At 38.6% G+C, this 24,576-nt stretch overlaps 1 protein-coding gene across 2 annotated transcripts in view; it reads right to left on the bottom strand.

Moving 5' to 3' along the window:
* Window positions 1-24,576, bottom strand: part of SLC39A8 (solute carrier family 39 member 8) — an 81,688-nt gene that overhangs the window by 31,873 nt on the left and 25,239 nt on the right. For both annotated transcript variants that reach the window (XM_058721798.1, XM_058721797.1), the window contains exons 3-6: window positions 21,222-21,384; window positions 12,487-12,656; window positions 11,273-11,395; window positions 10,625-10,792 (exon numbers count right to left, since the gene is read on the bottom strand). In XM_058721798.1, coding sequence (XP_058577781.1) covers window positions 10,625-10,792; window positions 11,273-11,395; window positions 12,487-12,656; window positions 21,222-21,384 — 624 coding nt within the window. The remainder of the gene's footprint in view (window positions 1-10,624; window positions 10,793-11,272; window positions 11,396-12,486; window positions 12,657-21,221; window positions 21,385-24,576) is intronic.

Here is a 24,576-nt window from a genome sequence, read left to right as displayed (position 1 = left end):
GTAAAAAATTAAGCATATAGATTTAGAAGTTATTCCCGGAGGAATGAAGATTCAGTTGATAGGATTTGATGAGATTACTATGATTAAAAACTAAAGAAAGATAAAAACTGGCAAATGGAAGAAGAGAAATATGTATTTATCATATGCATACAATGTATCAGACACACAATTACATAAGTAACTCAAAACAAATTATTTAATTTAAAAAAAAAAATCATTAGCTTAAGGATTTTTGCTCATCATTTAACAGAAGAGCAAACAAAGGCTCAGAGACATTAATTGATTTTCCCCAAATCATACAACTAACATTTTACTGCTGAGACGTGAACATAGGCCCTGTGTAACGCCACAACCCTTGCTTCCTCCTCCACATCCAGTTGCCCTGCAAGGGAAAGGAGATTCAGAGACAACACCAGGGAAGTAGTAACTAACGTGACAGGTGAAGGTTATTACAGCATCACAGAAGCCACCTAAGAAGCAATTCCAAGAGGGAAGGAATGGCTTTCGGTGAAGAACCTGCCTTTATATTCCTAGCATCCAGCCAATAAGAAGTACTCAAGTGTGTGCTAAACTACAGGTATGTCTCAAAAAGAATGAGAATGCATGTTAAGAATACGGCGTGTGGGGTCCCCCGAGTGGCTTAGTCGGTTAAGCGTTTAACTCTGGATTTCGGCTCAGGTCATGATCTCACAGTTCATGAGTTCGAGCCCTGCGTCAAGCTCTGCGCTGACAGAGCAGAGCCTGCTTGGAATTCTCTCTCTCTCTCCCTCTCTCTGCACCACCCCTGCTCTCGCTCTCTCTCTCCCTAAAAATAAACATTTATAAAAAAAGAATATAGTGTGCCACTTAGAAAAATCACTTGTATCACCGAATAAGAAATTTCAGAGAACAGGTAGTAATTTTTTTTAAATCAGACATGATTAAACATTTGAGGAAATGATTAAAAAGAGGAAGGCACACATAAAGACTAGTTAGCAAGTGAAAATAATGGGCAGGGTAGCACAGGGTAAGGGTTAACAGATGGGCCTATGATCAGGGTGTCTGGGTTTAATCCTAACCTAATACCTGTGTGACTTAGGTTAAGTTACTTAACGTCTCTGTACATCAGTTCCCACATTGTTAACATGGAGATAATAACTGTACGGACCTCATAGGGTTGTTTCTATGAGGAATAAATGAATTAATATACATAAAGTACTTAAGAAAGTATCTGACACAGAGTCTTCGGTATTAGTTTTTCAAGAAGCTGGACAGTGTAGGGAGAGGGAGGGTTGAAAAATCTTGGGGAGTAGCAGAGTCAGGAAGAAAGAATAAGGTAAAAAGACCTGAACCCATGTTTGTAGACATGGGGAGAAGGAGAGATTCAGGAAAGATAAATGGAAACAGGAAAAAGCCATGGGAAAGATGATCACATTTGGAGGAACTTGCTTTAAAAAGAGAAAGGAGGGATGTCTGGGTGGGTGGCCTGGTCGGTTAAGCGTCCACATCTGACTCTTGATTTCGGCTCAGGTCATGATCTCATGGTTCATGAGACTGAGCCCCATGTCAGACTCTGTGCTGACAGCCCAGAGCCTGCTTGGAATTCTCTCTCTCCCTCTCTCTCTCTCTCAAAATAAACTTAAAAAAAAAAAAAACTTAAAGAAAAATAAAAAAGAGAGAGAAAGGATACAAGTCCTGACACAAATATGAAGGTGGAGAGCAGATAAGGAGACAGAGAAGTTTTCAGGACATAAGAGATGACATGAGACAGCCAAGTTCACAGATTCCAAATAACGATCTCCATCTCACTAAAGAAGCAAAGGTAAGAGTGGGTATTTTGCAGAGTAATGAGAAGATTTTAGAACAGATATTCTTAAAAATTTGAAAAGGTTCACTAGAAATGAATAAAAATGTAGTTAGTATTAGAGAAGTGGGCTAAATTCAGAGAGGAATCAGGTATCAAGTTTTGTGACTTTCTAGCACAAAGACTAGAGCCAGATAAAATGGCCTGCAGGGCAAGGAAGTGTTGAGATCCAGTGAGAGCAAATTTTCCTGATGTTGGATCTCTACCCAGAACTCCTCTTCACTACTGTCCAGGGACATCATCTGCTTTTCCATAAATACCAGTCAATCAAGAAATATGAAAATAACTTCTTACATAATCTTATTACTTACACAGTTTTCAGTTTTAACTAGTGCCTGATATAACCACATATAGGAAAGAAGCCGTTTTCTGTTTTCCAAATATTGTGATTTTATTTTTTTAATATGAAATTTATTGTCAAATTGGTTTCCATACAACACCCAGTGTTCATCCCAACAGGTGCCCTCCTCAATGCCCATCACACCCTCCCCTCCCTCCCACCCCCCATCAACCCTCAGTTTGTTCTCAGTTTTTAAGAGTCTCTTATGGTTTGGCTCCCTCTCTCTCTAACTTTTTTTTTAATTCCTTCCCCTCCCCCATGGTCTTCTGTTAAGTTTCTGAGGATCCACATAAGAGTGAAAACATATGGTACCTATATTTCTCTGTATGACTTCAAATATTGTGATTTTAAACAATCAGTAGGCTTTGAGTGAAATATAGCAGAATGGATATATATATATATATATATATTTATCTGTAGTCCCTCCTGAAACTCCTTAAAATAAAGAAATAAAAGGGTCATAATGTCACAGGACAGAAAGCATGGCAGATGATATGACAACATTGAGATATTTATTTTGGAAGATGAAAAGTGGAGGATCATTCTAACTGACTTCATACAAGAAAAAAGTCAACAAGAAACAAGGTGATGTGGGGCCAAGAATCTCAGAGAACTTTAGGAAATGGAGGCACCAAGTACTTCTCAAGGTGATGGAAGAAGAGTGGAACTAAAAATAAGAGAATTCAGGAGCACCTGGGTGGCTCAGTTGGTTAAGCGCCCAGCTCTGAATTTCAGCTCAGGTCATGATCTCACGGTTCATGGGATAGAGCCCTGAGCCAGGCCCTGCGCTGACAGCATAGAACCTGCTTGGGATTCTCTCTCTTTCTGTCTCTCAAATAAATAAACATTAAAAGGAAAAAGAAGAGAATTCACTGTAAGTTTATTAAGGGAGCAATCAGAACCCCAGATCTTTGCTCCCAAGACCATGCATCAAGGCAACCACCCCAAATGATGACTAAAGACTCACACTTTGAGAAAATTGAAGCAGAGAGACCTTTCCTTTAAGGACCCAAAGAAAACTGAAAGCTGAAATGAAGTGTGGTGTTGAAGACAGGGGTATGAAGTCAGATAGGCCCAGTGCCCAGTCCCCTTCTCTTCCCACACGACTCCCAACATGGACAGCCAGGAATGCACACCTGCCTTCCCACCTCTGGGCAGGAATGGGGAAAAACCAAGCACCCAAGAGAAAAGACCTATATAAGCCCCACACATATAGACAGGGCTTCTCATCAGTTTTTTGTTTTTTTTTTTTCTATCTCATACTTTAAAAAAAAGAATGTAGGGGTGCTGGCTGGCTCAGTCAGTAGAGCACACAACTCTTGATCTTGGGGTTGTGAGTTCGAGCCCCACGTGTAGTGTGGAGTTTACTTTTTTTTTTAGTGTTTATTTATTTTCGAGACAGAGAGAGACAGAGCATGAATGGGGGAGGGGCAGAGAGAGAGGGAGACACAGAATCGGAAGCAGGCTCCAGGCTCTGAGCCGTCAGCCCAGAGCCTGACTCGGGGCTCGAACTCATGAACCGTGAGATCGTGACCTGAGCTGAAGTTGGACGCTCAACTGACTGAGCCACCCAGGCGCCCCTGGAGTTTACTTTTAAAAAGAAGAATGCTTTCCACATTCTGGTATATTTCAGTTAGGTTATGAAAGGGCAGAAAGTTTATTCTATCCTATTGATGTATACTCAGTACTTAGAATAGTGCCAAGCACATATTAGGCACTCAGTAAATACTTGATGAATGAATTAAGTGTATTTAACATCTACTGGACTCACATGAAGACCCAAGCACCTCAAAAATGTAATCTCTCAATTTGGAGATTATCGCTTCATGTCGGTTATTGACAAAGTAAGTGCCTCTAACATCACCACATTTTGCAGCTAAATTCTACTTCATTGCACCTCAGTTTTTTAAAGTATTTATTTATTTATTTATTTATTTATTTATTTATTTACTTACTTATTTACAGAGAGTGACAGAGACAGCACAAGTGGGGAGGAGCAGAGAGAGGGAGAGAGAATCCCAAGCAGGCTCTGCACTACCAGCACAGAGCCCAATGTGGGGCTCACACTCACAAATCATGACCTGAGCTGAAATCAAGAGTCAGATGCTTAACCGACTGAGCCACCCAGGCACCCCTTTTGCACCTCAATTTTAAACATAAAATTCACTATAGTTAACTTCTAAAAATGGCTGATAATAATTGTTCTTTTATTAGGGGAAAAAAAGGTGACTCATCCCTTTGTCTTTATTGGCATCAATTCCCCAATGAAAGCACAAAAGGTTTCCTTTAGAAAAAAGACTGATTACAGACTACAGGAGAAATAAGTCACATGGTCCCTCTAGTGGCCCAGAAAAAGCTAACACTCTCCAGAGTACCTGACATTTCTAGGAAGCCAACACCTAACAAATACAGTCCTTCTAAAGCTATCGATTCCCAGGGAAAAGACTCATCTGGCTGTACAGATACTTACATGATTTCACAGGGTTATATAATAGAAAGAGAAAAGAAGAAAACAGCAAGTGTCACTGGGAGAGCTGTGAAACATCACCTAGTGGCAATAACTGAATAAGGCACACACACATACACCTGTGCATTACATGGATTATGGTGCCTAACATTTACAGGATCTGGAGCAAGGGTACTAAGGAAGTCTTACTAATTTGTCTAAATATTTAAAATATTTAGCCTGGGTGGCTCAGTTGCTTAAGCGTCCAACTTCAGTTCAGGTCATGATCTCGCGGTTCCTGAGGTCGAGCCCCACGTCGGACTCTGTGCTGACAGCTCAGAGACTGGAGCCTGCCTCAGATTCTGTGTCTCCCTCTCTCTCTCTGCCCCTCCCCCACTCACACTCTGTCTCTCTCTGCCTCTAAAAAATGAATAAATGTTAAAAAATGTTAAAGATAAAGTTATAATCAAGCTAATAAACTGTTAAATAAAATATCTTCTATCCTCTTACTGTAATAAATATACTTTCATGCCAATACATTTTTTTTTAATGGGTAGAGCTCTGGTTTTTATATGACTGAACACAGACAAAATACCAAAGGCAACTAAATGCATAGCTGAGTATTCTATGATGGACCAGAATTGTTTGGATGAATATTTATAAAGACATCCCTAAGACATGCATTTTAATTATTCTGTAACAATGCTTTTGTTCTTCCTATGTTCTAGCAAAATCTAGAATCACACTATTATCTAGATTGTCATATAATTTACATTCTATTGATAAAATGTCAAATTAGACTACCTTTCTTAACTCACTCTTAGCTTCTTATTATTTTCAATTTGGAAAAAAAAAACTTTATTGAAGCAATAGCAACAAGAATCATCAACAAAATTCTTAAGGCAATAAATACTTGGACTCAGAAATGAACCATGAATTTTCCATGTCCTGTTCTTCCAATGGGGTCATATAGGTTAAATCCTTTTTATCATATAAAAATTAGAGGAGCACCTGGGTGGTTCAGTTGGTTAAGCATCCAACTCTTGATATCAGCTCAGGTCCTGATCTCACCATCGTAGGATCCAGCCCTGCATCAGACTCTGTGCTGAGAGCCTGCTTGGGATTTTCTCTGTCTCTGCCCCTTCCCCACTTCCTCTCTCTCAAAAATAAATAAACATTTTAAAAAGTTAGAAAATGTTTAAAAAATGGTTTTAATGTTTGTTTATTTTTAAGAGAGAGACAGAAACAAAGGGTGAGTGTGGGAGGGACAGAGAGAGAGGGAGACACAGGATCCAAAGCAGGCTTCAGGCTCTGAGGTGTCAGCACAGAACTTGACGTGGGGCTCAAACCCATGAACCGTGACTCAAACCCATGAACCGTGATATCATGACCTGAGCTGAAGTCGGCTGCTTAACTGATTGAGCCACCCAGGTGCCCCAAATTAGAAAATATTTTAATTTTATTATTAAAATCACTATCATATATATTACTCTATTATCTCTTAAAGCAATATCTTAGCTCTTAGGGTATTTCTAAAATTCTACTGCTTTCAATTTTGTGTGTGTGTGTTTTATTTATTTTATTTTTTTAATGTTTTTATTTATTTTAGAAGGAGAGAGAGAGAGAGCACCAGCCAGGGAGGGGCAGAGAGAGAAGGAGACACAGAATCCAAAGCAGGTTCCAGGCTCTGAACTGTCAGCACAGAGCTCGATGCAGGGCTCGAATTCGTGAACCACGAGACCATGACCTGAGTCAAAGTCAGACGCTTAACCGACTGAACCACCCAGGTGCCTGTTGTGTGTGTGTTTTAAAAGCAATTTTACTTTATTTTATTTTTATTTATTTAAATCCAAGTTACTTAGCATATAGTGTAGTATTGGTTTCAAGAACAGAATTTAGTGATTCCTCACTTACATATGACACCCAGTGGTCATCACAAGTGCCCTCCTGAATGCCCATCACCCATCTAGCCCATCCCCCCACTCACCTCCCCTCCAGCAACCCTCAGTTTGTTCTCTATGTAAAAGAGTCTCTTATGATTTGCCTACTTCTTTGTCTTTATCTTATTTTTCCTTCTCTTTCCCTATGTTCACCTGTTCTGTTTCTTAAATTCCACATATGAATGAAATCATAAGATATTTGTCTTTCTCTGACTGGCCTATTTCGCTAGCATAATACACTCTAGTTCTATCCACATTGTTGCAAATGGCAAGATTGCATTCTCTTTGATCACCAAGTAATATTCCATTTACATACATACATACATACACACACACACACACACACACACACACACACACCACTTCGTCTTTATCCATTCATCAGTTGATGGGCATTTAGGGTCTTTCTATAATTTGGCTATTGTTGATAGTGCTGCCAAAGACACTGGAGTGCATGTGCTCCTTCAAATCACCATTTTTGTATCCTTTGGATAAATACCTAGTAGTGCAATTGCTGGTTCTATTTTTAATTTTTTGAGGAACCTCCAGACTGTTTTCCAGAGTGGCTGCACCAGTTTGCATTCCCACCAACAATGTACAAGTATTGCCCTTTCTCCACATCTTTGCCAGCATCTGTTGTTTCCTGACTTGTTAGTTTTAGCCATTCTGACAGGTGTGAGGTGGTATCTCATTGTGGTTTGATTTATATTTCCCTGATGCTGAGTGATGCTGAATATCTTTTCGTGTGTCTGTTAGCCATCTCTATGACTTCTTTGGAAAAGTGTCTGTTCATGTGTTCTGCCCATTTCTTCACTGGATTATTTGTTTTTTGAGTGTTGAGTTTGATAAGTTCTCCATTGATTTTGGATAGTAACACTTTATCCAACATGTCATTTGCAAATACCTTCTCCCATTCTGTCAGTTGCCTTTTAGTTTTGTTGATTGTTTCCTTCCCTGTGCAGAAGATTTTAATCTTGATAAAGTCCCAATAGCTCATTTTTGCTTTTGTTCCCTTTCCTCCAGAGACATGTCTAGTAAGAATGTGCTGTGGCTGAGGTCAAAGCGGTTGCTGCTGGTTTTCCCCTATAGGATTTTTTGAATGCGATATAAAAAGAAAACTGAAAATAATGGGTCTCCTAGGTGGCTCAAGCGGTTAAGCGACGGACTCTTGATTTCAGCTCAGGTCAGGATCTCATGGTTCATGGAATTGAGCTGTCAGTGCAGAGTCTGCCTGGGATTCTCTCTCTCCTCCCCCACCTCTCTCTGCCTCTACCCATGCTGGCACTCTCCCTCTCTCAAAATAAATACATAAACATTTTTAAAAAAGAAAATTGAAAATAATAGACATTACTCAGTACTTAAGTCTATCTTCATTTAAGACTATACCTTCAACCAGATGGCCAGAAAATAGTCCCCATAAGAAGTTAGTGTCAGGACTATTTGTATGGCTCATCTCAAAGCCTGGTGCATGGCTGTCATCCTGGAACACATCTTCTCTGACTGGAGTTGGACTTCTAATTCCTGGAAGTATATTTCCAGAATCCCAGCTTCATTGCACCCTCTCACTAGATTGGTAGTTTACCTTGGTTTACAATTCCACAGTTGTTTCTATTCAGAATACCAAAGGAATAGTGTCACTGGTCTCCAGAATTGGTATCAGAAGTCCAATACCATTTCAATTCCAGTTCCCTTGTATATAAGCCATTTGATCACTCTCAAAGATTTTAGAACAGTTTTTTCTCAGACATTTGCATAGCTGGTTCTTCTTTCTCATTATCCAATTCTCTGCTGATCTGTGGAGGGACCTTTGTTGCTGATCTGTGGAGGGACCTTTGTTGATCAAAGAAGCCCCCACGTGTCACCCCACATCACCATATTGTATTTTCACCAAAGTATTGCTACATGAAATTTTCTTGTTCTACTCTTTTCTATATTGTCTACTGAATAAACTATGGCTTCACAAGAATTCATTTGCTTCTGAATCCCCAGGGCCCAGGACAGTGAGCAGGTACTCAATAAATGTTTATTGAGTAAATGAATGAAATCCTGTGTACTAGCACTACCAGAAATAGAGTAAGAATAACTTTTCAACTGATATTTCTAAATTATGTGAAACAGGATCATGTGTAGGATTCCATTTTTGTCAGGGTGCTAATATTTATACAAACATGTCTTCTGGCCATAGTAAATCATAAATCAGGATCCCAAAAACTTTAAAACTAAAATCAAACTTTTGATCAGTTCAATTTATTTGCCCTCAGAAAGCAACAGCCTAGGGTCAAATTATCTTCTTCCTCTAAGAAAATTAATATTTATCAAGTCAAGAGTTAATGTCATCATCTTGATTCTAGTAGAGAATTTGTGACCTGAGGAAGGCAATCCAGCAAGAGTGCAGGCTTCATCATCAGATGGCCTCAATCCTGATCCAGGCTTTGCCACGCAGGAGCTGTGTGTCCTTGGGGTGGTTAACCTTTCTAAGCTACAATCTCTGAATTATGACACTTCCTATCTCCTAGACTATGATGAGGGTCCAAGGAGGCCATTCACTTAAAATTCTAGGCAGAGTCCCTGAGCATTAATAAATGTTAGCTATAATTATTGTGAGAAACTATCTACTTGAACATTTCATATTCTTTGCAAAATCTTGGCTGAAAACATCATTCATTACATTGCATGAAATAATTTCCTCTCTTAGTTTAGTGCTAACACAAAACTGCCTCTTCAAACACACTTGAGATTTTCCTTAATCAGGTGGGGCAAAGTATATGATGGATCATCATGTTTTCTTTCCAGAAGGAAACTCAGGTCATTTGCCATAACAACCTCTTCCAGATATCTTTTTTTCTACTTAATTGTTTTTTCCTAGCAGACTTTCCTTGATTCAATGTTTCTTTTCTATATTATGTTTAACCTTGTAGCTTCTGGATCTACTATTTACTAGCTGAGTGACCCTGCAGAAGTTATTCAATATCTAAAGTCCCATTTTCTTCATCTGTCAAATGAGAATTATTATGAACACAAATGACACTGTTACCCGAGCACCCCTTTTTCCTAAACACTCCTCTACTCCATCCATACGCCCTGGCAGTCAAACAAGGGGCCCAACTCTCTCTATTAGTCTAGAAGTGGACATCTAATGCAAGCCGGACCAAGGAGACACTTGCCAGGAATTTTGTATTTAGAACTGAAAGAGTCAGGTTAAATTTCCTTCTAGTGGCTGAAATTGTAAGACATAAATCTCAGGAGTTGCTGGTGGCTGTGTTTCCCACCTATGGAAGGAGTCACCACACAGTGAAAGAATGGCTCTAAGATACAGGAAGGAGGAGAGGGCAAAGGAGTTCTAACAGTCCTAATGGTTCCTAGGTTCTCACTCTTCCTATAGCCTGGCTGTTCCATTAGACAGCCCACTGTCTTTCCAATAAACTCTCCTTTCTGCATGCATAATTTGTGTTTGATTCCCATCATTTGAAACTGAAACAGTTCTAATATGTAGAAAATAAACCCTACTTTGAATAATTGCTATAAAAAGTAAATGAGACAAAACAATTAAGTGCCTACCATATTACCTGGCACATAATACTCACTCAAGAAATGATTCCTATTAACATTATTTAGAAGATGGAGATACAAATCCTAAATCAATTAATTAATGAACATGACTTTAATAGCTTACAAATTTTGTTTCTTGCAGTTTCAAAATTACTCAAAGGGATTCTTTGGTTTTGGATCTTGAAAGAATTGCAAAATAAGAGAAATGCTCTCATTAAGTTTGCTACATAGCACTAAATCTAAGTTACTCATACATACAGTTAAATGATCTTAGGGAACAGTGAAGTCTCAGATCCAGTAACCCACAATTTCTTGCTTAACTCACTTTTTTAGAGTAAATATAGGGAGGAAAATTGGAAAAAGAATACAGACTCACATTCCACTTACTTCCACATATACAAGAATAAGTGAGACGCACTTCAGTGTATAAATATTGACTTGGCTGCATTCACAGAAGTCTTCACATTGTATAAAGGATGTAATATAGTAAAGTGAAAATGCCATACCTGGAGAGATACCACACTGACATTATCAAAATGGATGTGTCCGTTAGGTTCTGTGACAGCTGGATTTGCATAACATGTGACACCATTGATTGCAGGTAACGTTTTAGGTTGATGAGTTTTCTCACGAGAAGGACCAAAATCATCATTTGAAAAGTGGGTATGATCATTCTACATGAAACAATGTTTAAAGGAAGAAGAAGTTATAAGAAGGAAACATGGTACCTCACACATCCAAGAAAGCAGGGAGTCTAGTGCTTTTTATTTGTAAGAGAAAATCTGTATGACTATTCAATATGTAATCTTTTTAGATTTATAAACGTATCTTCATTTATTAGATTTTGTTTTTTCTGTTTGTTCACGTTAGGGTACATATGCCTCCTTATTTTGATGAACATGAATGAGTACAAATTGTGCACATTTTTTGACATTTAATTGTTGGTACTCATTCCAAATTCCACAGTATGAATCAAGTGTTTCTCTTACCCTTATTAATATATGGACTCTTTTCTTTCTCCTCACATTCACCAGCCTAATAACTGAGTAGTTCATAGAATTATAAGGATAAAATTCCTGCCTTTATATGCCTATAAAGCTAATAAGTAGATGTAGGGGGTCAAACATCATATATTTTAAATAAAGTCCATTTACCTGACCATACGCCTTTAATAACATCTTAAGCACTCTTTCAAAAAAGAAAAGTATGTAAAAGCCACCAAACACAGCAACCGCCTTCTCAACATAGTTGTCACTTTTGGGATTGAATCCAAAAGCCTAAAAGAGAAAAAAGTTCAGGTAAAACTAAGTACTTTAACTTGATTTTTAGAAAATAATACCAAAATTTTTCAGTATACAATTTTTACCAAAGTTCTAAGTCCATCTTCAGATGAGGTAATATTGGGAAATACCCACAAAAATTACAAAACAAAAACTCTGAAATTTAAGTAACCAAACTGTAAGAGATCACACAGTGGTCTTATAACCAAAGTTTTGTTAATTAAAGACCCAGAATATCTTCTAGTCTCTTGGCTATATCGTTCAGAAATATTTGCCTTGAGAGAGGAATTTTTAGTAGTAAAGAAGAAGCACTGATTCTCATCTTTATAGATAATATTAGATCTGAGTAATAAAAAAGTGAGACATTGATAATCCATTTTCTCTTAAAAGTAATGTATTTGTCCATCATATCCAGACTCAAATTTTTAAAGCAAACATGGCAAATCCACTTGGATTACTGTTTTCCCAAGAGAGGCCTTCTTAAACCTAGAGGGTCCTGGTAGGTCCTAAAGAGATAAAGAACTCAAGGGCTGAGCCCAAGAAAGATTTTCACACACACCACACACACACACACACACATACACACACACGAGAATGAAATAATCCACTGTCTAAAGGACCCATGGCAAGAGCTGGAGTTTCAAACTATAAAGAATCGAGGTGTTCCTAACAGACAAGAAACACAAACTTAAGTAAAAGCTATTGTAAATATATAAGGACATTTTGTGGTATATCTTCAGTAAGTTTGACATTGCATGCTCTTTAGAAAAATCAATAAATAATAAAAGTATGTGGAAAAATTAAAGCTGCCAAATGCAAGACAAAAAAAGTTTTAAGGCCCTCAGAGGTGTCCCAATGCTGTCTGGGCACGTCCTGGTGGCTAGCCTCCTAGAATATTAATTTTATCTCCAACACTGACATCTCCTGTAGCTTGAGACAAGCTTTTTCTTCTGCTGTGATTCAGCTTTGTCTCATCCAACACTATCAACCAGACCATAAAATGCTGTGAGAATTATGGAGCCTTAAAATGTACAAAGTGCTGAAACATTTAGAAGAAACAATTACTCACAAAGAGCCAACATCCTTACCTCTGGAATAAGCTGGAAAATGGCATTTGAAAATAGAGTCCCAATAGCCAGACCCACAAAAAATGTCAAAATCTTAGGGAAATAAGATTTCTTTATCAATGGAGTCAAAACCAATCCGAGGAGAGATGCCAGATTAATAATGGTCACTGACAGGAATCCATATCCCCAAACTGTAGATGAGAGGAAAAGAGTAGCAATTAATCAAAGCAAAGGGGCCAAAAATGAAGTCTTACTGTACATTAAGTTTGAAACAACTTGTTTCTTCAAAAGCTCGAATCAGATATCTTCTTTAAAACAAGATCTTCTCAATGAAAATTATACAGAAAGCTGTCAACATTACTATAGAATAATAAATATTCACAGTTACAGTGCTTAAGCCTTCATCAGCCCTAAAGCATCCTTATGGGCTCAAAGAACGTTATACCTTGGGGGGGGGCGGGGGGGGGAGTGGGCGGGGGGGATCTGGACAAGGACAACATCTAGAATAATGACAAACCATGTGAGGCCCACAGGCTCCAAGTCACCTACTTTCATCTGTAGCTTGAAGCCTGGTTTAAAATTCACCCTTTCAGAGCACCTGGGTGGCTCAGTCAGTTAAGCATCTGACTTCAGCTCAGGTCATCATGATCTCACAGTTCCTGAGTTCAAGCCCTGCTTTAGGTGAGCACGAGCCCCGCATTGGGTGAGTACCCCATAGGTGAGCCCTGCCTCTCTCTCTCTCTCTCTCTCTCTCTCTCTCTCTCTCTCTCTCTCTCCTCTCCTTTTCTCTCTCTGCCCCTCATGGGATTCTCCCTCCCTCCCTCTCTCTCTCTCTCTCTGCCCCTCACTCACTTGCACCCTCTCTCTCTCAATAAATAAATAAATAAATAAAACTATTGAATCTTTAAAAAAATAAAATAAAATAAAATAAAATAAAATAAAATAAAATAAAATAGAGTCTTTCAGAGGAATACAGAGGCAGTGTGACTTTCAGGGAAAAGGTTCAAGGTTCAAGGTGGAGGGTAGGGGTGGAAACGGGTGGGTACGGGTTAGCTTCAAAGTAACCATAGTTGCTGACACTGAGCTTGTCATAATCACTTGTCTGCAGGTGCCTGTGGAGAGCACCTCCTTGGAAAGACAGCACCTGGGCCCTCCAGCTGGGGCCTCCAGGACCCGGACTCAGCCAAGTGCAGTGAGCACTCAGGAGGGCAGCACATGGGAGCCAGAGAGAAGCTGCATTGCACAACTGGCCCTGCCAACCTCAGAGTAAGGTGAAAATATCTTGTAAAGTGAAGACTCTGGTGACAGAAGGAGATGATGCGTCTTTGACCTCTATCTCTAAGGCCTGGTACCCAATAGGTGCTTAATAAATGTTGCTTACGATGAAATGAACGAATGTGATCAGCTAATGGCATATGTGACCTCAATTTCTTCCGGATTATCCTAGAGGGGTTGGTTTCAGGACACACTCAGAGTGCAGGTGAAGAGCGCTGTGTGACCCCAAGACAGTCACGGATGGCAGTGCAGGCTGACATACAAATGGGCCCCTGGAACTGTGCGACACGTGGCTTTGCCTATGCCTCACACGCTGTGCACAAAGGACATGAAAGGTTAGAAAGCTGCCTCTGCATTGCCACTTCTTCAAAATCCCCAGAAAGCATTTTTAAATGTTAGACCCCCTTTTCTCACCGACACCCTCAGTAGAGTACCATAGTAACACCTAATGCTTATGAGTGTTCACCATTGCCAGGTACTAAGCCAAGAAACTGACATGTATTAATTAATTTAATCCTCACAAAACCCTGTGAGGTAAGTACTCCTATTACCTCCTTCAAACAGTTGAGGAAACCAAACCATATGGAGTTCAAATGAGCTGCCTGAGTCATGCAGATGGCAAGCCGAATTTTGAGCCCAGGGAGTCTGGCTCCAGGACCAACATATTTTAGCAATATGCTTCCTTACTCCTGTGAAGGTATTCTAATTTTTAAAAGACCAAGGAACTGAACAAAACTGTAAAAATTTTACATTGTGCTTCATAAATACAAGATTGCTCACCATTATTCTAGTTCAAGCGATTCTACCTACAAACAATCTTTGCAAATGTTTATGGAGCCTAGGATACAGACCAAACCATGGTTCCTGCCAACGAGGAACATGGATCTTCTGCTTGTGGAACTGGGAAATGGTGTAGGCACAGACACACACAAAGCAATACAAGTTAGTTTGTTCGGCATACCAAATGAAATGAACAGAAAATAAATGTTACTGTTACCACAAGACTCATCACAGCACTGACCATGACTTTATCTTCTCCAGATGCTTTCCTATCGGTTCCAGACCCCTGACCAGGCCCTGCAAAGTCATCTCATCGGAACTACAAAGGCCCACCTCATTCCCATTTACTACTTTATCACCTAACACAAGCTACCTACTCTCCTTAGACTTTCCACGTGGAGAAAGCCTTCCGTCCCATATCTCCCGCCGTGGTATATTGATGTGTGGTTCCCCTTAATACAAATAGCCTTCTACCCTTCACAAGCCTGTATGCATGCATTCATTCAACAAACATTTATAATCTCATTGGGTAAACAGGAAAGACACATGCTGAAACTAAAATAAAAATGCACAGTTTTTGAGTACCAAACTAAGGCAAAAACCACATACACATACTAAACATATCACCTTCCCCTGAGAAATCTGTGATTTCCATAGATAGCACAAATGTTAGCATCAATTTCAATTTCTCACCCCAACCAGTCCATTTCATAGATGATTGGCGACCAAACTCTATCAATTTTTCTTGAGGCCTCTCTCACTCCAGCTTCTCCATCCTCATTGCCAGTGCCTTGAGTTGAGGCCCTCAGCCTCTCTTACTTCCTCTTCTGATGCATTATGAGTCTTCTGTCTGGTCTTCCTCCCCCTACTTGACATGGCCTCCAGACTTACATCCTAAAACACAACTGGTCATCTCATGCCCCTATTCAAAACTGCTGTTCATAAACTGACTCCCCCACAACTTCTCCAGTGTTATTTACATGCTTCTCAACACGGCCTTTATGCTAACACAATGCTTTCCAAGTAAGGCATTACCTTTACTTGTGGTTGTTTACCTGAAAACATCCTTCTATCTTTCATGGCCTAAGAAACTCACACAAGTTTCTCTAAGCCAACTCCAAAACCTCTTCTATTAAACTTTCCTAGCTCCTCCAGGCAGCTGTTCCCATGGCTCTTTGATTAAAGATAATTGGGCTATATACCATATCTTGTGTGCTAAAGTAGTTTTATCACTTTTATATTTGTCTACACGATACAAATTAAGACATTTTCAACGTTTTTTGTTTTTTTTTTTTATTTTTTTTTATTTTTGGGACAGAGAGAGACAGAGCATGAACGGGGGAGGGGCAGAGAGAGAGGGAGACGCAGAATCGGAAACAGGCTCCAGGCTCCGAGCCATCGGCCCAGAGCCTGACGCGGGGCTCGAACTCACGGACCGCGAGATCGTGACCTGGCTGAAGTCGGACGCTTAACCGACTGCGCCACCCAGGCGCCCCACAAATTAAGACATTTTCAAGGAGATAAGCTATGTTTTTTCATCCTTAGTGCCTAAAGTATTGCCCAGAAAATAGCACACATTCTTTAATGAATGAACTAGTGGCATATTTCATGACATACATATTTCATGACATTCATTCACATACAGCCCAGAACTCTTGCCAAAAAAAAAAAAAAATGCCTATTTAATCTTTCCAACCTTAGTTACTATTGTATATATTTATCAGAATTACTTGGGGAAGTTGGGGAGTATGAATCATCATCTTCTAAGCATACTACATAACTTCCTCTTCTTGTATTGTCAGGACATTACTGAAGAAAAAAATTCCATTCATCCACTCAACTGGGGCACCAAAGAATAAATTACTATAAGAAAACTACTTGGACCTCTCCGTATATACAAAGGACCCCTTCTAATGATCTGATTCAAAGAGGATCCTTTCTCTCTCTTCTTAGCGAACTCTGAAAGATTTTGATAAATTTCCAAGGAAAATTAGTAACAATAGCTAACATTTATTGAAAGACCACTATTTGTTAAGATTCTTCTAAAAATTGCATCTACTCTAACTCATTTAATTCTCCTATTTCATAGAATTTTTACAAAAATAAAATAAGCCAGTTAATGTTGTCCCTAGTATATATAGTAAGCCTCCAGTACATGCCCTTATAATTTAAAAATGATAAATTAGTTAGTAGACCACCATATAAATTTCAGTTCATTTAGCTCATTGTTATATAAAGAACTAGGAGTGAGGAGCCCTGTGCTCTCATCCTTCCTCAGATATCCTACCTGGAGGAAGCCATTCAACATCTCTGGAGCTTAACTTATCTTACCAATTCTACTACAGAATTGGACAATGTGATCTCCAGGGATGTGCAAGTAAAATTCTATTGTTCTTACTTATTATTTGCATTAAACAGCATCCTGTGGCCCCATCAAAAAAAATGCACAATTTTGGATCATTAAATTATTGTTAAAACAATTAATCTATCTCAAGAATTTGATTTACTATCAGTTTATGGTATTCATTAATAAGAGCTTAGAAAAGCACCTGAAAGGCAATTTCAAAATCACAAAATATGAGGTCTCTGATAAATGAGAATATTTTATCTGCCTACTGAAATATCAGTGTAAACATGTGTATAAAATCCTTATATCACGACTCCTTTGGATTAGTTTTATTTTGGTTTTTTCATTTTTTGAATGAGCTCAGAATTGACTCTACATTAGGTAAACAGTTACATCAAGAATCAAGTGCATTTCATTACTTAAAAGAATAGGCTTACACAAGGAGCACGGAATGGAGTGAACTTATGAACAAATTTATACGAGGAATGAATACAGACTTCCTTCTCTGTGCCAGGCACTGTTCTAGGCACTTGCATATATTAACTCATTTGATACCCTCAACAATTCTAGAAGGAAGGTAGTATAATTATTTCCATTTTATAGATGAGATGTCTGAGGCACAGAGGTATTAAATAAATTGCTCAACACAGAAGCACACACAGTTGCACTAAAATAAAACAAGACAGTGCACCAAATAAAGGCAATATAGTGTCAAATTAAACATCTTAGAGTACTCTACCAGTTACCCTAATTCTCCAGAAATTTTTCTCTATCTTCTCCCACTCCATCCCACCCACTCCAGCCCCATTTCAATTCCTAAGATTATGTATCCCCTAAGAGCCAGTTCTGTCTTTCTTGGGCCTCTGTCCAAATATTTGATGCCTGCCTAATCTTGTAACTTAGAACTATTGATTTTCCATTTTATGACTTTGTAGTGTTGACCCTGGAATCCCCTCACTTCCTGCTTCCCAATTCCCTGTTCCTACCTCCTGGTTCCTGGGATAGAGGAAACTTGGGAATTAGGGTTAAAAACACTTTTGAATGCAGTCACTAACATGCAGAGTAGAGGACTTGCTTTTTCTGAAGTTTCATCTCCTATACCCAGAATTATGTACATGGTGGATATATTTTATTTAACAGACATATATATATATATATATATTATATATATATATATAATATATATATAATATATATATAGTGCCTAAGCAAATGCTATATTATATTCTACATGCTTTACAAATATTATTTAGTCTTTATAGCAACACTATAAGAAAGGTACTGTTTTAGATAAGAAAACTGAGGCAGAAAGGCATAGTCATGTGCCCAAAATAGCTGGAAAGTTACAGAGCTGGGATTTGAGTCCAGGTGGACTGGCTTCAGAATCTATGTTTTTATTATGTTACGCTATTATTAAAAGTTAATATATAAAGCATTCCTGAATTTGCTTTTGAATACAAAATGCAAATTATATTAGACAAACTTGTAGAAATACAAACATATTCCTATTTAGTATATAATCTAGAAAAAATATTTGCTTAAACAATTCGCTGTGAAATTATTGTTATTCACAAAATTGCTAATTATATTGATAAAGTATATTTGGGGTCTTTACATGAATGTAAATACAGAATATAAAAGAGAACATGGATCATGAAGCTGAGACAGCTGGGTTTGAAAAAGGCTCTATCACGTGCAAGTTGTGTACTCTTGAGCAAATGACTTTATACTCTCCATACATACGTTTCCTTGGCTGTAAAATGGGAGCAGTAGTTCCCACATCATATAGTTGAATGAAGATTAAATGAGTTAACATAGGTCAAGTATTTGGAACAGTACTCACCCACATAGTAAATACTGCATAACAGTCGACTATTAATCATTATTTTTGCCATTGTTACCACTCTTGTTACTAAGATAGAGAGAGATCAAAGTACATACATATTCACAAAGGAATAAATCAGTAGAATCAGAACTTCCTTTGTTGAGGTGTCCCTTTTCTTCTCTATCTTCTCTCTCTTTATATTCTTTTATACTCAAGTTAGATGTGCTCTCTCAGACCAGTGGCTTCAAATGCCACCTCTAAGGTGGCAAATTTCTGGCCTTGACCTGTTGTCTGAACACCAAATGTGTGCATGTCACTGACTACTGTACAACTTTCCTTGGTGGTCTACATCAGTGTCTCACACTGATCATGTGAAAAATTATACCCAATCCTCACCACTTGCTTCCTCCATAAGAAACTAGGAAATGGCACAAACATCTCTCCAGCTTCTGTGGTTCAAATCTTGACTCATCTTTCCCAACCCCCACATCTAATACAGAAGCAAATCCATTTTAGCACAGTTTCCAAAATCCATCGTGGATCTGATCACTGTTCCCTTCTACCTCTCCCATCTCAGCCCAAGTCCCCTTCATCCTTAGCACCAACCCTGGGAAACTGCCTCCTGACTAATTCCCTTGCATCCACTCATACTACATTACAATTTATTCTTCAAACCGCAGGTAGAATAATCTTGTACAAATTCAAACAAAATCATGTCACTCCCCCATTTATAACCCTACAGTGTCTTCATACCACATTCAGAGCAAAACCCAGTCAATTTACTGCATTCTACACGGCCCAGGGCATCATTTCCTTCCAGTCTCCCTCTTGCTTCCTATGCTCCAGACACACAGGCTTTCTTGCAGTTCCTTATATACGCCAAGCTCATTGTCAAGCTTATGGTGACTGTTCCCTTGACCAAGAATGTTCTTTTCCCAGAGAACATCTTGCCGTGGTCCTCTCCTTACCTTCAGTCAGGACCCTGCTCAAATGTAATCTCATCAGAAAGGCCTTCTCTGATGTATTGAAAATCACACTCACTCACTATCTCCTTCTATCCCTTACCTACTACTTAATTTCTTCATGGCATTTAGCACTCTGAAATTACATTACTTGCTTGTTTGTATAAATGTTTATTATTTCTCTTCTCCATTATACTGTAAGCCCTGAAAGGGCAGGAAATTTTTCTTCTTTGCTACTGAATCCTCAATGCCCAGAACAGCATTTGGCATGTCATTCAAAAAACATTTATTGGGGCACCTGGGTGGCTCAGTCAGTTAAGTGTCCGACTTCGGCTCAGGCCATGATCTCACGGTTTGTGGGTTTGGGCCCCATATCGGGCTTTGTGCTGACAGCTCGGAGCCTGGAGCCTGCTTTGGATTCTGTGTCTCCCTCTCTCTCTCTGCCCCTACCCCACTTGCACCCTCTGTCTCTCAAAAATAAATAAACATTAAAAAAATTAAAATAAAAACATTTATTGAATGAACAATGTTAAAAAAAAAAATGAGAATTAAAATATCCATGTGGGTCAGGTTAAGGATTTGAGGGTACCAAGAAATTGCACATAGCTGGAAAACAGACCCGTGGAAGAAATAGTTTATTTTATTTGGAAAAGAATTCTTCTACATGGTTAAGTAGGTGAACTATACAGTAAGCATGCACTTGTTTTCTCGGATTTTAGAATTTCTTTGCAGCGGGTTGTTCCTTTGAAATGTGGTACGTATGGCAATACTATTACAGGCACTTAAAGAAGAGTCGCTGGCATTTTCTTTTGTTAATGAAAATTAAAACAGTCATAACTCGTAACCTTAATATTTAATCTAAATGGGATATTCCTTTATCCCTTTACTGAAAATTACAGATAAATTGATAAGCTCTTAAATAATAAGATAAGCACAAGGTTAGGGAAATCACCTTATCAGTTATGAGCCAAATAGTTAACATACAATCCAACAAGTACAGTATAAGGCATCTATTGTTTAAAATCAAGAATTGAGTTTTACAAAGTTTTTTTTTTTTTTTTAACGTTTATTTATTTTTGAGACAGAGACAGAGCATGAACGGGGGAGGGTCAGAGAGAGGGAGACACAGAATCCGAAACAGGCTCCAGGCTCTGAGCTGTCAGCACAGAGCCCGATGCGGGGCTCGAACTCACGGACTGCGAGATCGTGACCTGAGCCGAAGTCGGCCGCCCAACCAACTGAGCCACCCAGGCGCCCCGAGTTTTACAAAGTTTTTAAGTGGTACCAAGTATAACTCTGACTCCACAAATGTCTTATAAAGGTTTTAATTGGTACCAAATATAACTTTGACTCCACAAATAGGAGAGCACAACTTATGAAGCTTAAATGAGTTCTAATTATTCTTATTCTAAACACTTTCAGAATATAAGCATTTTGCCAACAGCTTCTAGGTAGATTAAATAAAAGCAATAAAGCAGAGAAAGAAGCATGTTGATTTAATTTCAAACTAGCCTATAGGCTTTTCAAACAAACAGGAGAAGAAAAAAAAAAAAAACTTCCAACGTACCTTCCGAAATATTTGGTTTTGTTTTGTGTTTGGGCCGATCCTCACAAGGATGAAAGTTCAGTTGTTGTAAGACTGCTGGACAGATGACAGAGAAGTTGGAGCTGCTTATCTGGGTAGTATTTGAAAAGCCATGAAGGGAAAAGATCTCTTCAGCTGATAGACACTGAAACAGGAGAAACAAAGTAAACATATGTGTTAGCATAGTAAAAGCATGCAAGCAAAGATACTCTAAGGAGACCCAGGATATTTTATCTAGATACACAGCCCAAACTTTACACAGAAGCCCTATATTTTTAAAACAGCCCACAACTCTTTAAACCTAGAAACAAGAAAAAGATAGCAAAACAAGGGGGAAAATAACTCTTCTTGTCTACCTATAGCAGCCAAAAAGGTAAGAACTAGTTTGGGGATTTCCAAGGACTTTAAAAATATTAAAAGTGGACCAACAGGTTTCAAATGAAAAGTTTTAAAACTATTCTATATTCTCAATCTCCCCTCTCTGTTTTTCTTTAGATAGAATGGATATTTCATGTAGGCGATTGGGGTAGCTCTCTGCAACATTTCTTGTAGACAAACACCTGGCTCCTTTACAGTTTCTTAGTTAAGAAACTCATCCATGCTCCTAGGCAGCAATAATAATTCCAATACACAAAAGTTGTTTTAAAGCATATCTTTAGTACATATGGTAGTTTGCTAAAATATGTATTGTTCTCACTGATAGTGGGTAGCTGTTCTATACTATATAAAGTTTTAAAAACAGTGCTAGGCTGCATAGAAATTAACTATCGATGAGGAATAAAGTCTGCATTAGGAAAAAAATTCTTTATGAAAATAACTTTTTAAAGGTATCATTTTACTTACTCTTCACTCTTGGGCATATTTTAACTGTAAACTATAGCCCACATACTTGCATTACCAGGAATATAAAAGAAAGTAAATGTGTTACTATTGTTAATAATTGTTGTAAGAATTATAGAGTGTGAAAAATATCCATTCACTCAAACAGAAGAGTCTATCTTTAATAAGTACAATTGAGAAAAGTTCTTTACATGCTTCAGCCAATATTCAAACTAAGATCTTAGCTTTGTACTATAGTCCAGACTCTGTTCTCCCAAAATTCACATATTGAAGCCCTAACTCTTAATATAATATTTAAAGTTGGGGCTTTTGAGCCCCACATTGGGCTCTGTGCTGACAGCTCAGAGCCTGGAGCCTGCTTTGGATTCTCTCTCTCTCTCTCTCTCTCTCTGCCCCTTCCCTGCTCACAACGTGTCTCTCTCTGTCTCTCAAAAATAAATAAACTTGAAAGAAAGAAAGAAAGAAAGAAAGAAAGAAAGAAAGAAAGAAGAAAAAAGAAAGAAAGAAAGAAAGAAAGAAAGAGAAAGAAAGAAAGAAAGAGAAAAGAAAAGAAAAGAAAAGAAAAGAAAAGAAAAAAGGAAGAAAGAAAGAAAGAAAGAAAGGAAGAAAGAAAGAAAGAAAGAAAGAAAGAAAGAAAGAAAGAAAGAAAGAAAGAAAGAAAGAAAGATAGTTGGGGCCTTTGGGAGATAATTAAGGTTAGATGAGGTCATGAGCGTGGTGTCTTAGTCCAGCTAGATTAGTTGTCTTAAAGACACCAGAGAACTTGCTTGCCCTCTCTCCACCATGTGAGTAGACAGCCAGAAGGCAGCCATTTGCAATCCAGACATTACCAGACAGAGGCCCTTCTGACATCTCAGTTTTGGACTTGCCGTCTCCAGAACTGTAAGAAAACTAACTTCTTTTTTTCTTTAATTTTTTTAATGTTTATTTGTTTTTGAGAGAAAGAAAGACACACAGAGTGCGAGTGGGGGAGGGTCAGAGACAGAAAGAGACACAGAATCCGAAGCAGGCTCCAGGCTCTGAGCTGTCAGCACAGAGCCTGACGCGGGGCTTGAACTCATAAACAGTGAGATCAGACCTGAGCCGAAGTCAGACACTTAACCAACTGAGCTACCCAGCGCCCCAGAAAACTAACTTCTATTGTTCAAGCTATCCAGTTTATGGTAGTCTGTTATGGCAGCCCAAACTGATCAACACTCTATGAATGGTATTTGAGAACTCAAAAGTTGATGTGAATTGTTTGACCATGAAGCCTTTTCCTTCACAATAGAAATAATGCCACTAAAAATGTAAGATGTGAGTATGAGGATATCACTACTAAGTATTAAGAAATGATGAAAAAACATCAAATATACCAAGATGTATGCAGCTGTCAAAACTGAAACTGCAATTGCCTTAAAGAAAATGCACATTTGGACTTCTGTTTTGTTTTTTTACTGCCTAAGTATGTGCCTAAGTCTGTTCCTTGTTCAACCCATGACAATGGGTTTGGCTTCATGACAATGATAGCTGTGTGCCATCCCTAGAACAGGGGGTACCAATGCAACGTTCTGTTAGCAGTCTTCCCTTAGGCAGAGATTAGGGGGGTAATAAACTAATGGAGGGAGAAAATAGCTCCATAGGAGGAAGGAAAGTGGGAATACTTTGTTCGTTACCATGAAACCACCCAGGAGCAAAATTCCTAGCCTCAAAAATTAGATTTCATGTGGTTAAACTGCATGATTCCAGGACTAAATGTGGGTAATAGCAGCTAAGACAGCACTGTTTCCCCACAAGAAGTCTTCACCTACTTGGACTTCAAGTTCCTCTAAGTATGAAATAGGATGAAAAGGGAAGCCGCCCATAGATAATTTCCAAAGTCTTCTCAGAATTAGCATCCTAGACTTCCTAAAACTTGATGACTGTTAGGCAGTTCTTTTCAGGCTCAAATTGTGACTCATTAGTGGGTCAGAAAATCCACTTACAAGGTCACAGTCAGCATTTTGTAAGCAGGCAAAAACTATAATAGAAACTATGGAGTGTATCATTCATAACAAGATATTATTTAGTGACACTTTTGCTTCAGTTACACATTATACAAACCATGTATATATACACTGGATCACAATGTCACATTCACTTTTTTACAGTAAATGACAGTTAACAGTTTGAAAATCACTACCCTCAAAAATGCGTTAATTGCCCACCGTGCATCATTAAAGACACTCTCCTACATACAGTTAGAAAAAAATAGCCGAAGGACTACAATAGTGTAAGACAGCTTCAAGTCTTGCTGGTCTGTGCAGTGTCTGTGTAGAAATTGGGGGGGGGGGGGCAGGTGGTCACGGATAATCACACTTTGACAGTAGCAACTACTCAATGCCCGAAAGAACGAGGAGGTGGAGAGATAACAAAACTCTAGGCCTTGCCTAACCAAGAAACACTCTTCACTATAGACAACACACTGATAGTTACCAGAGGGGTGTGTGGGGGGGGGGGGGTGAAATGGGCGATGGGG

This window comes from Neofelis nebulosa, chromosome 3, assembly GCF_028018385.1.
Source record: "Neofelis nebulosa isolate mNeoNeb1 chromosome 3, mNeoNeb1.pri, whole genome shotgun sequence".
Classification (NCBI taxonomy): domain Eukaryota; kingdom Metazoa; phylum Chordata; class Mammalia; order Carnivora; family Felidae; genus Neofelis; species Neofelis nebulosa.
This window is presented reverse-complemented; position numbering and strand designations above follow the sequence as displayed.